Raw genomic sequence first — 14613 nt, 5'->3', positions numbered from 1 at the left:
TGATAAATGAAAGTAATTTGGTGTAATATTTGTAGTAAATGGGGGGGCACGGTGGCTTAGTGGTTAGCACGTTCGCCTCTCATCTCCAGGGTCGGGGTTCGATTCCCGCCTCCACTTTGTGTGTGGAGTTTGCATTTTCTCCCTGTGCCTCAGGGGTTTCCTCCCCTGGTCCAAAGACATGCATGGTAGGTTGATTGGCATCTCTGGAAAATTGTCCCTAGTGTGTGAATGAGTGTGTGTGTGTGTGCCCTGCGATGGGTTGGCACTCCGTCCAGGGTGTATCCTGCCTTGATGCCCGATGACGCCTGAGATGGGCACAGGCTCCCCGTGACCCGAGGTAGTTCGGATAAGCGGTAGAAGATGAATGAATGAATTTGTAGTAAACAAAACCAGTTGCTGTATGAAGTTAAGAAAATTTTGAGAAAAAAGGGAGATGTATTGAGATGTGTATATTGTATATAATGGCCACTAGAGGCCAGTGTAATGCTACCAATACAGTTAAGTTCTGACTGTGTGTAACGCAGGAAGCAGTTAATAAATGGGGTTCCGAACGTGATACTCGGTGTGTAAGTCTCGTCAGTACATCCACTTTAAGTAGATTTGGAAAAATGTTATCAGTGATGGGTGTATGGAGTTGTGCACGCACACACACATATGTATTCTGAGAACAAACACTGGATAATTTATGAATTGCTTTATTGAAAACATTTGGGCTCGTCCGGGATTTGAACCCGGGACCTCTCGCACCCAAAGCGAGAATCATACCCCTAGACCAACGAGCCAGCTGGAGAAACGCCTTCCAAACTTCTATGTAAGTCCACAGTAAACAGTCTACGTGGCACTCGTAGTGGCTAATTTTAAACACTAGATGGCGGTAACGGACAAAACCGGAATCATTTCTGTATTAAGTGTGACCTTTCTATTACAAATATTTTCGAATCAAGTCCGGTGTCGATTCGACTGGAGTCCGGAGTCATTTAAAGGAGTCGATTCTACACAACAACGTTTTGTACTCGACAGAGGAAAAGAAATTGAGCAAAATAAATATTATATGTATACAAAGTGTATGTATACGACACAGTTAACAAAAGTGAAGGTGAAAGTATTGGCCTTTATCAAGCAAACTAATTTAACTCATCACTGAGTTGAATCGAGACGCTTAAGGAATCGATTCTTTTTCAAGCCCTAGAATTATTATGCATGTTATCAGTCGCATTACTACATTTGCAATACATTTAATGAGCTTTAAATTTATGTTGGCCAGTAAGAGTAAACACATTTAAAGGCTGTAAAGTGTATTTATGTAGACAGAGATGAGTATGTATATCTATGGCAGTGTTATGGCCCTGAATGATGGATTAATGAAGTGCTACAGAATGTATTCATTTATTTATTTATTTTATTTATCTGGAGGAGCAAAAGACATCAGGATAGTATGGGATTGTGTACGGGACCTCTTCCAGTGCAGGAATCAACACAATTTCACCTTAACTTTAACTAGCAGTTATTGTCTCCAAGAACAGTGTGAAAAGGTTTGTTTATCTCTTGTTTTGTCCATGTTTGGTTTTCAAGGAACATCATTCCATGAAGACATGGTGTGTGAAGGTTGCAGTGAAGAATTCGAGTGTCCTGCACTGAGCCCTGACTCTGACTCAACACCACTGAACACCTTTGTGATGAACTGGAACACAGACTGAACCCCAGACCTCCTCACTCTTACATCATCAGTGTCTGATCTCACTGATGCTCTTGTAACTGAATGAACACACATCCACACAGACACATCTAATAACAATCCATACAACATCTAGTGGAAAGAATTCACTTAAAAGTTCACATTATAAGATCAAAGAGGGAATTAATTTGTTCAACAAGCATATATAGGTGTGATGGTCAGGTGTGCAGAATTCTGCATTATGCCAAGAACAATATGGGCAAACCACACACAAGCACGCACACACACACACACACACTCAATTAAATCTTGTATCATTTTTATACATTTTTTATACAATTTTTATACATATATGAAACCTTTTCTGTGCTTCTGGTCCCTTTGATGCTTTTATAAGTAGATAGCTAATATGTTGATCCCACACACCCCTCACACACACTTTTCACCCTCCTGCTGTCTGGAAAAAGTACCGAAGCATTAGGGCCCTCACCACCAGACTGTGTAACAGTTTCTTTCCACAAGCCATCAGACTTCTTAATAACTGAACTGAACTGTACTGAGCACAACACACACACACATCAACTGTATGGACTTTACAGACCTACCTCAAATACACACTTCCAATATACATCCATCAAACTGTTTACATGCTGTTTTTGCACACTGTTCTTTTGCTCTTTGCACATGCTGTCTCACATTTCAGTCGTTTGCTGTTTTGCACAATACTTTACAATATCTCAGGTAACTGCTGCTATAATACTGTGTTCATTCCAGTATTTCTGCACACGCAACATTGTTTGAACATACAGTATTTACACTGGTCAGTGCTGTTTCTGTTTATTGTCTTTTGTGTAGTGTCTTGTATTTTTTGTTTGCACTGTCTTTCTGTCTTTTTATCTTGTTTGCACCAGGTTGCACAGATGCACTTTATGTATCTAGGACTAACTTACAAAGTCCTTAAAACGTTTATATATGGTTGAAATGACAATAAAAGCTTCTTGACTTGATATTTGGATGAGGTGTCAGGATGTTATACGTAGGTTCTCTGATGTTTGACCACTAGATGGCAACAAAGAAACAAACCTGCTGCAGAAAGAGAGATAGAGATAGAGATAGAGAGAGAGAGAGAGAGAGAGAGATGCAACGTGGCAAGTCCTCCGGATGAAGGTGCAAGAGACCCACAGGGATGCTGCCTGCACCTTTGGTCTTTAATCTAATCTAGGATTTTGCCATGTCACATACAGTACATGAGCTGTATGTTCATCCAAAAATGAATTTGAAGCACAACTCGTACACAAGAGTCGCATGCACAACACAGCTTAATATAATATAGTTTTATAAAAAGGTTTTTGTGACATACAAATGAGGACCGATAATATAAGAATATGCACACTGATACAAATCACTGAGAGAGAGTATGCAAAGTACACAACATCCATATAACAATTCAGTCTTCATTTCGTTTGGTAGCCCAACCCATGTACATATCTGTAGATAGCGTAAATACAGTGTTAGATCTAGAGCTTAAGCTTCACACAAAATATTGCTAATAAAGCTGTTTGGACTTCATGTAAATGCGCACAGGTAGAGCCCATCCTTCAGGAGATCAGCTGCATGCTGTATTTGGGCTGATTAAAGATTTTTTAAACATTTTTTCCCTATTAGCATTGCAGGCTCCCGTTGCAGAGATCACATCTCAATCTGAACTGACTGAGGCGTGACTACACCATACATTATATACTGTACTTACTACTCTGTAGGTCTGTGGTAAAACCACCAAAATCAGACTTGCTTAACAATACTAAATTGAGTATAATTAAAACACATTATTGAAGTTTACCAATGAAAAACATATTGGGATTTCCAGACACAGATTAAACACAGACTCAATGATTTTGTAATACACAGAAACACGTTTTGTTTCTGTGTATTACAAAATCGGACTAACTAACGTACATCTCTCGATCACGTTCGACCTTCTATTAGATGCGTGTACAGCAGTTTAACAGTCAGCTTTATGAAATTTGATGAAAGTATAGGAGGTGGTCATAGCTTAAGTCATGCTGGGCCAGTGTAGGACATGGAGGATTCTGCCGCATTGTTACAGTGGCATATTCACAGGTCTGAAGCTTGCACTACTTGTCCATCAAAACTAGGTACAGGAGCAGATCTCCTCGTGAAGCTGTGCCTCACAGATGTAGAGGATTTTTAATTATACTCAGGACATTCTTTTTTGAGTGTTGTGTATATTTTCTTTTTGGCTCCATTTGTAGCTCACGTTAACATGTAGATTAACAAAAGTATGGATAATAAACCATCCAGGCTCACATTTAAACACATTGTAATCAGATTTCCTTCCCCCACCACAACACACACACACACACACACACACAATTTAGCAAATATGCCAGTCTGCTAGGGAAAATGTTGCCAGCTGTGAACACGCTGGAGTAAGCAGGAGAGCGTCATCACTGACAGTCTGTAAGTCAGCAACATAAACAACTCCAGGCCTTGTTTCTGGCAACTGAATTATTTGTGCTGGATTTTTTTTTGACAGAAGTTCCCATCAATGGCTGCATAATGCAAACAGACTACAGAGATTTTATTTATACCTGCTGAAAATAGTTTTGGTCTGACTCAGTGGTGTCCAAAATTTTCTAAAAGGGGGATTTTTCCAGTTTAGGCCACATCAAGGGGATTCCCGAGAACAGATCACCAAAATAGTATTTTGTAACTCCAATACAGAATAGAGATTTAATGGAATAATTGCCCACCTGTTATTTGTACCAGCCCACACTAATATAATTGGTGTCATCCTCCAGCAATCAGTGATAAAACTATTCTGTGCAGCAGGGACAGGGCTTTGCTTCAGACAGGTTCTAGGTTGCCCTCCCAATCAGAAAATATAAATCATGCTGTTATTTTCTGATATTTTTCCCTTTGGCTTAAAAAAAATCAAACTTTGATTAGGTGGGCCAGCCCAGCTGACTGTTGGTAGTTCTGAGAGGACAGAATGATCATAACCGTGTGTTTCTTTCCAGGAAAAAAAAAAGTAATTGACTTGATTGAATTGATTCAGAAAAAATATTCTGTGCTTTCCATTCCAAAGGCACCACGGATTAGCTCGAGAACTGTTCTCTGACAAAAAGATGCTTTTCCCAGGATCGATTCCATCTGCTTCACATTTTCTGCCCTCTCATCCATATGATTTGTTTTAAAATGTCTCATGATTTTAAATAACAACCCTCTCTTGATATTGGAGGCATTTGCAGTCTACTGCCACCATCAGGTGAAAGGAAGAATTGCAATGTGTTGAAGAGGGAGTCTGCACGGTCAGACTATTGACAGCCCAGGTCTGACTGATCATAAAACATTCTGTGTGCATTTACACTCATTTATTTAAAGGTGGTTTATAACGAATCAGATCACATGTCAATTCAAGCTACAAATGGGGCCTTGTAACACTTTTCATATGTTCATGTGGCTCAAGGACAGCAAAAATGATGTAAAGGTTATTCTTATTCATAACTATACAGGATTTTGTAAAAATAATAATAAAAATAATAACAATAATAAAAAAAATTGCTACATAGTCAGAAAGAGCTAATCAGTTAGTCAGTGATTGTGCACTGGGTAGTCAACATCAGCAACTTTAGCATGGGTCAAGTTTTTAAGGTGGCCACGCAGGGCCTGGGTCAAGTTTCCTTAACTCCACCATAGACTGTACTTAAAAAATATTGCACTTCAATTAAAAGTGACTTTTTTGTCCCCCAATATATTTAAAAAGATGCATGATTTAAATGCCTTATCTGGCCAGATGTACAACATGTGGAACTTCCCTTTGGAATGTCTCTGTCTCCAGATTGACAGAATGTAACACAGCTTTATCCCAGTGTGCTCAGGTCTCTAAGGCAAAAAGGACATGATGAAGACCGAGCAGATCCACTGCACAAGATGAGATGATAAGCAGTATTTCAGTTCTGCCGATCTATAATTGGGTGCATCAGCCGTCAGCTGTAATTTTGTCAATAGGAAGCTCCGACAGGGTTCAGTGAAAGTCTGTCTTGCAAAGTAATCCAATTACCACACAGGAATTCCCCACTGAGGTTTACTCACCATGAAGCCAGGAAAAGGAGGGGGAATAAAATGAGGACAGGGGCATTTTAATGATAAAGTGGGCCACCCGTTTTCAGCCTGAAAGTGCAAAATACTAGGTATGAAATCATCAGCAATCCCACAAATACCAATCAAAGATTATCAAGTAAGATTATCAAGGCATAAGCAAAAGAAAAGATGTAATATTCTGATGAATCGAGAGAATAACTTCTGCCTAATGACATCAAGGTCTTCTTTTGGATGAAATCTTGAAGTGACTAACTGGCTTGGAAAATGAGAAATAAATTGGCAGTGTTATATTAACTGGACAACAGCCGGTTCTGTAACCATCCTAGAGGCAAGGTATAAAAGAATCAGAAAATGTTCTTCATGTCTGACACGTCAAAAGTGTCAGCTTATCAAAGAAGAGGGACAATGGGTTGGTCTTTTGCTTTGTTCTCAGCCACGGGTGCAAGAATGTAGCGTCAGTTTGATCCAAGGTGTATGAGGAGGGTCATAAGGCCACCATGGTGCAGGGGTGTTTGAGTTTGCAGGGTAGGACTCCTCTGTTAAGTTGGTAGAATTCTACAAGGTGGATCAGGTCTGTGAACTTGGTGGAACCATCGTCAAGGCTGAAGAAGATTTGACCATCCTCTTCATACTGACAACAGAAACGAGAGCAGACTTTCAACAAGCTCTTTTTTAGATTTGCTCTAGATTTGAAGACGTACCACAGAACACTGACTCGTATTAGAAGCATGTAAAGCTCAGAATAGAGGTTATAGACTTACAGGCAAGATCTGGAAGTGTCTGATCTTCTGGTGATGGCACAGAGTAAGAACAAAAGCCTTTGGGTTGCTCTGACTATCCCGCAAAAGAAACAACCTTCAGGGAAAAGAAACTAAACTGAACAAAGACCTTAATTATTATAGCGTTATACATATATACAGCCAAAGCCACACTGATTTGTGTGCAATTCTAGCTTCTTACCCATCCACCTGACCCTGCTGCATCATCATACGGTGGGATTCCTCTCTCATGATGCGGCCGTGGAACCACAGCTGTGTTCGGTGGATCACTGCAGACATTATAACCCATATTTTATTTCATTACAGAAATATGAAACATGCTGTTCCATGTGAAGCTGATCAGCGTGCCTACCTGAATTTAAAGAGGATGGATGCGGAGAACTAGGGTTGCCTGTTACATTCATTCGCTGACTTCGTTTCTGCACAGAAGAACATTAACGCATCATATATAAGGAATGAGATGGACCTCCTCTCACACACGCCATGAGATGTGTGAGTGTGTGTAAGTAAAGGACCAATGAACAGTACATGTGTGTTTCAGAATAGCACATGGGTGTGTGTGACTGAATTCCAGTAACTTTTTCAGGTTTTATGATTTAAGGCCTATCAAACATGATTCACAACAATCTCCTTACAGGTCAAATTACCAGACCTGGCAACCTTTACACAATTAGTATAGGAACTCAATTAATCATAGTCTTACGCTGCCTTTTTTTTAACAATTTAAAAACATTTAAGGTAATATTAACTGAGAATGATAGTGAGGCTTTAATATGGATGACCTACAAGCCTCGACCCTCACCCCCACATGTACTCGAGACTTTTGGAAGGAATAAAATCAATAGTATATGTCCAGCTTGGTCATTTAGTTACCACAAGTTAACTATATTTAGATGGGATGCCACTGGAGAATATCTTCCAAAAATAGTCAAAAACAGCATTTTTTTTTTTCAAGAAGCTTCATAAATTATGCCTGCTCTCTATTGTGTACGTGTGTGTGTTCATATAAAACTTACTCTCCAAGTGTGTCCCTCCTCCATCGCTGCACTCATTGCTTCCACAGGGTTGTCAATCACACGGCCTGTCCTTCCTGAGAAATCCATGGCAACTAGAGAGTTCTCTGACACACTCCTCTACAGAGAGATCATATCAGGATACAGACTGCATCATATAAATACCAGTTAGCTGTGGAAACATCTTAGCATTGCTATTAACTCTTAATAAAATAAACAAAATCAGACCACATCGTAGTGGTCAACACTGGTCACAAGCATATGTGAAAATACAATAGAAGCCTTTATTTTGTCACGTGTACATGACAGCACAGTGAAATTCTTTTTCTCATAGCCCAACTTTTGAGGTTGCGTGTCATAGTGCAGGGTCAGCCATGAAACAGCACCCCTGGAGCAAAGAGGGTTAAGGGCCTTGCTCAAGGTCCCAACAGTGGCAGCTTAGCAGTACTGGGGCTTGAACCCTGATCCTCCAATCAACAATCCGGAGCCTTAACCACTTAAGTCACCATTGCTCGATTCTAAAAGGTATTATAATATTAAGAACAGGTATACAGTCAAATAAAAAAAAGACGCTGAACCCTCACCACTGGTGTTGTGAAGTTGGAGACTGCTGATTGGTGGGGGATCTTGTAGTTCTGATAGAGCAGAATTCCATACTGCACACAAGTTTAAAACTGATTGTTATGTAATAGCTGAAGTAAGAGAAGTAGTAGTAGTTATAGTAGTGTACAATTACAATAAATGACTTGAATACTCTTTTAATTATGCTGTACAATATACTGTTTATATTTTTTAAAGGGCTTTAAATATTTTGATGCCCTGTTCGATTAGAGGTTACAAGTAATCTATGCAATATATAGCAATATAGTGTGTGTACCTTAAACACTCTGAAGCCAGTCATCCAGCAGGTTCGGCTCTGCTCATCCTCAGCACAGAGCATCTTCAGATCCTTCAACTCTGTTGTGCCTTTAGTAGGCTGTTATTAAACCACCAAGCAATAAAAAAAAATGAGATGTCCATTTAATATCCTCCCCAGCACAAGCTCCACAACATGTTTAAGGGAATTCTATCCCATTTTAGCTGTGCATGAGGTAATAAAGCCAAAAACACAAAAGTGAGAGGTTTATTTTAATTGCCCGATAAAATCTCCATCATTTTCCATCATAAGCTACATGTTGTACCTTAATGCAGAACTGGTAGTCTGTGGGAGCGTTGTGCACTTTCTTCCCTGTCGTCATGGTGAACACACTGTTCTCTTCCAAATCTGACAGCAACTGCAGATGCCTGGGCTCCTGAACACGCCACATGCAAAATTCTCAGAAATTGAACACGAGCGACACATTAACACCCACAACAGTAGACTAATAATGAAATGGTACTGTAGGCCTGTGCGATAGAACAATGTTATTTCTACGTACTGTAGCAGTGCAACATTTTATCTGAATACGCACTATAATACATATGCTGTAATGAGTTATCACTCAAAAATACACCCAAAGAGCAGACTTCTCCTTAAACAAATAATGTGAGCCATAATAATCTGGAATGATTTGCAGAGATTTTTTAACTCATCAATATTAAACCGAGACCAATATTAAGCCCCGTCCCCTCTCCTACTCTCTGAACGTCTTCACTTGACAGTAAACGCTGTACGTTTAATTAATGTTAATATGGAATGAAATCTATCAATGTACAGTATGTTGGCCAACATTAGATAAGATTCTGTTATGATTATGATATAATCATCAGTTGAGATTTTGATAATTTCAGCCAGAAATGCTTGAGTTTTGAAGTTTGGATCATGTCTAGCTCAAATTTTGAGCTAAAATCTAACATAATGCACATTGGGGCAATAGCAGATTAACTCCTTTCTCCTTTACACTCCTTAAACCAGAAATGTGTGTTTGTCTTTCTTTTAAAGCTGTTGACTCTGAATGATAAAATCTGTTTATTTCTGAATGTTTCTTAATGTCTTTTTTTTTTTTTTGGTAAATTACAAAACAAGGGAAAATCAGTATCACACAATCCTATGAAGTGGTCATTCACATGCATTAAATGCATATTTAGTGGAATAACGTTCTCTAATCTAACTCAAATGAATCGGTGAATTCCACAATATTGTATAAATAGTCCATAAACCAAAATCTCATATTCCTTGCATGACCCATATCTGCTCCTTCCACTGATGTCCAAGCATGTGGAATCACTTCTAGTCGACAATGCACTTCATGTACAATAGACCACAAACCTCAATTAGGAAACGAGTGCCTTTTTTCTAAATGCACATTAAAAAAACACACAAAAGCTCAGCTTGCCTTGGACATTCCTTTAGTGGAGTAGTAGAGGCCAGAGCGGCGCAGGAACATGTAAAGCTTCTTCCAGGACTTGCGCCCCGTCTCCTTCATGTAAAGAAAGCCCTGGATCTCAGGGCAGCGGCTGGAATTCAAGAAATTCTGCATGGGGGAGGAGAGCAGGAAACCATCTAGAGACTAGTTATTTAGCTTTCTGTAGAGAAAACTCCCTCTCCCCATGGCTTACACACAAACTGCTATGTATCCTGTCTCACATATATGTGAACGCACACACAGAGAAAGTCATGACACAACATTGACTAAAGTGTACTCGTGAGTGTGGTGGAAGCTGAGCTAAATTCACCTTTTCACAAATGAGGAGGTTTTCAGCTGAGTCATATTTCAGTAATCATCATTCTTACCTTAATGTACTGCAGTGTACATGGTGTGTGTGTGTGTGTGTGAGAGAGAGAGAGAGTGTGAGTGAGTACGTGAGTGAGTGAGTGAGTGAGTGAGTGAGTGAGTGAGTGAGTGAGTGAGAGAGAATGTGTGTTCACCTGCAGAAGCTGAGATGGTGGGATTGTGCCATTGGACTCTTGACACCATGCCACCATATTTTCTGGGAAGAAATTCTGAAAGACAGCAGTGGAAAAGAGATTTTGTTTATTAATAATAACGCAATGCTAGCATGCTAGCCACTTTTCCTCTAAAAGCTAACATATTTTGTATATTGTTTAGCATTACTCACACTGAGGTATAAAAAAATATATAATATATATATCATCTGTAGCATGTTAGCTTTCATTCATTCATTCATCTTCTACCGCTTATCCGAACTACCTCGGGTCACGGGGAGCCTGTGCCTATCTCAGGCGTCATCGGGCATCAAGGCAGGATACACCGTGGACGGAGTGCCAACGCATCGCAGGGCACACACACACTCATTCACTCACGCAATCACACACTAGGGACAATTTTCCAGAGATGCCAATCAGCCTACCATGCATGTCTTTGGACCGGGGGAGGAAACCGGAGTACCAGGAGGCACGGGGGAGAACATGCAAACTCCACACACACAAGGTGGAGGCGGGAATCGAACCCCGACCCTGGAGGTGTGAGGCGAACGTGCTAACCACTAAGCCACAGTGCCCCCCGCATGTTAGCTGTAATCTATAAAATATTTCAGGAAGATTCCAAATGTGCGTGGACACACACACACACACACACACACACACACACCATAGATCATTACAAATGTGTCAATTCTGCTCTATATAATTCTTCACCTCAGACTTTAAATAAACTAAACAATATTTGATCACATTTTATTAGCCAACAGCTCCCAGAGAATGATCAGAAAATAAATAAATAGATAGATAAAAAGTGGATCACATTAGCCAGCTAGATTGACTTTGAGCACAGGGATATTAAGGTAAAGTATTAGACGTTTAGTGCAGAAGAAAATCAAGGGTGGATAGATAATGTGTAATGTGTTTGCATTAAGAGGCATATGAAATAAAAGACCATTACCAAAGTGTAATCATGTCACGCACGACTATGCACACTGTAAATAAAGCAAACTGATTTTATTTTGTTTATGTACTGACTCATTCGCTTTAGCATTCGTTCCTTCTGACACACCCTCCTGAATGTGTGTTCGTGTGTATTCTTGCTCTTTGTTGAACAAGATCAACCCAATTTCCAAGAATACAGCGCAAATTATAACGACAGATTCACACTGCAGTGCGCACACATACAAAACATGACAGAGAGTGCTGGTACAGGAAAATAATCAACAAGGAGGTTGTGTGATGTAGCCTGACACAAAGCAACAGAGAATAATATCACAATTATTAATATTAATATTAATATTGATTTTATTATTAATAATAATAATATTATTATTATTATTATTATTATTATTATTATTATTATTATTATTATTAATAATAATAATACAAAGCCACAATTATAATATTTACTTATATACTGAATGGAAGGTTATGCTTTTTTTTTATTTTTTAGAATTAAAACAATCAACAATATCTTACAGAGTAAAATATCTTGAATCTAGTCCAATTTATCAACATTTCTTATTATAAATTTACTATAAACCAAATAGATTTCTAAATCATTTCTTGAAATAAATGATTAATATGAGCAAAGTGTTTACCAAATCAAGCAAGACTAGCTCAAAACATAAATTAATTTATAGTCTAGAAATCTGAAAATAGTTTTAATAATCTTGTATGCTTTTTTGTTCAAATCTTAATATAGGAAATCATAGATTTAATTCAATTTAAACAATGGTCTCAAAGCATCCTTAGTGAAATATAATAAAAATTCAGAAAAAAGATGGCAAAGTTTAATTAATCTAAATACATTTGACTATATTCAAGATACATTTATTTTTGCAGCCTCACATTTGGATTAATGGCAGAAAAATAAATAAAAATAAGAATCTGTAGGCACCGAAACTGGAGACTCCTTAAATAAATGTTAAGGCAGAATTTTACAGAAGGGTTGCTATAGAAACGATAACGTATCTAGCGTCAGAGCCGCTGCTGTAGAAAATGAATCAACAATCAGATTTGAGAATTCAAAAGCACTACGATATAATAATAATATTTCTAAATTGTTAGCATTGCTATTTTCACTTTGTAGCTACTTTATGTTTATGGTGCTCTTACCATAAACAGGACAAATGTTTATGAAAATTCTTAGTGTTTTTCCTAAGAATTCTTAGAAATGTGGGCGTTTCCCCTTAAAGAGAAGATCCTAGTAAAGATAAAAGTTATTCATAAAGCATCTTAACCCTTAAAAGAGCTAATAAGGTCAAAGGAGAAGTGAGGAGGACTTTTAAGAGGATTAAGAGTTTCTTTATCAGAGGAGAAAATGGCTCAAAGGTGACGAGGGAGAAGAAATGTGTTGTATACAATATTTAATGCGTTAATAAGATGATACAGGTTAGATCGTGTAGGGCTTATTTTTGTGACCAATCATATTAGAGATAACATCTCAGACAGCGGCAAAATGTATAGATATATAATTTCTGTGCTGTGTCATTTAGAGATACACTAACATCTCTGAAACAGAGCCAAAATTATATAATTTGTCTCTGTGACATTTCTGCTTTGTGTCGGAGATGTTTACATTTACATTACATTTATGACATTTATGACAAACAGATGTTACAACATCTCTAATATGATCGGTCATGACCCTACACGGAATAGACTCAAATATATTAACATGGAGACAAAGTGAAGGCTTATAATAGGCCAGATTTGTAAAACGCCCCTTTTTTATTAAACAACCAATCACAGTCTTCAACACAATGTGTCCTACCTAGTAACAGGTTAAGCCCCGCCCCCTCTCTAAGATAAAGGTTGTTGTATTTTCTGTGCTCAGTTTTGATCTGAGGTCCTGAATCACTCTTAAGTTAAGATTCCTAGTTAGTAATGTTTAAGCTAAATTAGGAGCTCTCTCAGATCATTCTTAGACTCTTTATGAATACAGGCCCTGGGTACTTGTCAGAAAGGTTTATTAAGCGACGAATAAAGGAAAACAAATTATTCATCATGACAAAATAAAAAAAAAACAGGAAGAACCAGTTGCTCAGATAAAAATAATAATTAAATATTGTTTTATTTAGAAACGTTGTGGATTTCTCACCAGTGGGTTTTTGAAGAACTCGTACTTAGCATAGTTCTTCCTGAAGAGAAACTTGCTCTCTGGAGACATGCAGGCCTGCACCTGAAACACCAGTTCATGGTCCTCCAAACACCTCTCTACACACACACACACGCACACACACACACTCACACAATCAGGTCTACAATATTTATGTAAGCTGAAGAACAAGAAACTATGAGCAAGAACAAATAATCAGTAGGACCTTGCACGACGCCACAGCTGCAATAAAAATTTTAAATAAGTATAAGTGACTGTGTATTAGGACAGTGATCGAATACCGGCATAATTATGGACATGAGTATTAATAGAACAGAGGATGTGTGTATTCAAAGTTTAGTTTAAAGTCTCTCGGATTTACAGTCTCACAACACTCATACTAATCAATAAGAGTTTCCCCAAAGAGCAAGTGTGTGTGTGTGTATGTGTGTGTGAAGAGATAGAGAGGGAAAAATAAAGAGAAGGGGGAAAATGTAGACAAGGCAGTCTCAGCTCTGTGTATTTATATGACACTTTTGCCTCAGGGCACAGTTAAAATGAGAATATTTACTTTGTGTGTGTGTGTGTGTGTGTGTGTATGTGTGTGTGTGTTTGTGTGCGTGCGTGCGTGTGTGCGTGAGAAAGAGAGAGTTGAAAAGTAAAGAAAGTGGCTATGTACCAGTAACTTGTAATAAAAAACTAAAGTGTTTTGTATAAAAAGATGAAGAAGTTTTATATACACGTGTTTCATTATGCATTTTAATACTTCACATCCAGACATGCATCTCCACCCAGCCTGACAATACAAATGCAATCAGAGCAAAGAGAGAGAGAGAGAGAGAGAGAGAGAGAGAGAGAGAGAGAGAGAGAAGCATTACAGGGAGATGAGGTCATGTATTTAGCTTGATTGCATTGAGCAGTAGGTCTGATCATAGCTCAGCAAGGAGCCTCACAGTTAACGGCTTACGTAAGAGGAACATTTTCTGGAAGGTTGCCATAATGTTGGGCTAACGTTAGCTCAGAGATCAAATCTAGAGTGTCCTGATCTGTCAAGGCCG

General features: G+C 38.5%; 1 protein-coding gene and 1 non-coding gene across 4 annotated transcripts in view; both read right to left on the bottom strand.

Moving 5' to 3' along the window:
- Positions 1-710: 710 nt before the first annotated feature.
- On the bottom strand, positions 711-782 carry trnap-ugg (transfer RNA proline (anticodon UGG)). Its single transcript has one exon. It is a non-coding gene; the product is annotated as a tRNA-Pro (tRNA).
- A 2212-nt stretch (positions 783-2994) lies between these two features.
- Positions 2995-14613, bottom strand: part of grb10a (growth factor receptor-bound protein 10a) — a 43972-nt gene continuing 32353 nt past the window's right edge. For 2 of the 3 annotated variants that reach the window (XM_060865788.1, XM_060865790.1), the window contains 11 exons: positions 13559-13674; positions 10441-10515; positions 9908-10045; positions 8774-8884; positions 8470-8568; positions 8177-8248; positions 7596-7712; positions 6932-6998; positions 6761-6848; positions 6562-6655; positions 2995-6431 (listed from right to left, as the gene is read on the bottom strand). In XM_060865788.1, coding sequence (XP_060721771.1) covers positions 6285-6431; positions 6562-6655; positions 6761-6848; positions 6932-6998; positions 7596-7712; positions 8177-8248; positions 8470-8568; positions 8774-8884; positions 9908-10045; positions 10441-10515; positions 13559-13674 — 1124 coding nt within the window. In that variant the 3' untranslated portion in view covers positions 2995-6284. The remainder of the gene's footprint in view (positions 6432-6561; positions 6656-6760; positions 6849-6931; positions 6999-7595; positions 7713-8176; positions 8249-8469; positions 8569-8773; positions 8885-9907; positions 10046-10440; positions 10516-13558; positions 13675-14613) is intronic. The other variant, XM_060865789.1, reaches the window with a different exon arrangement.

Source organism: Tachysurus vachellii, chromosome 3 (genome assembly GCF_030014155.1).
Source record: "Tachysurus vachellii isolate PV-2020 chromosome 3, HZAU_Pvac_v1, whole genome shotgun sequence".
Lineage (NCBI taxonomy): Eukaryota > Metazoa > Chordata > Actinopteri > Siluriformes > Bagridae > Tachysurus > Tachysurus vachellii.
The sequence above is the reverse complement of the archived record's forward strand: the minus strand, read 5'-3'. Positions and strand labels throughout refer to the sequence as shown.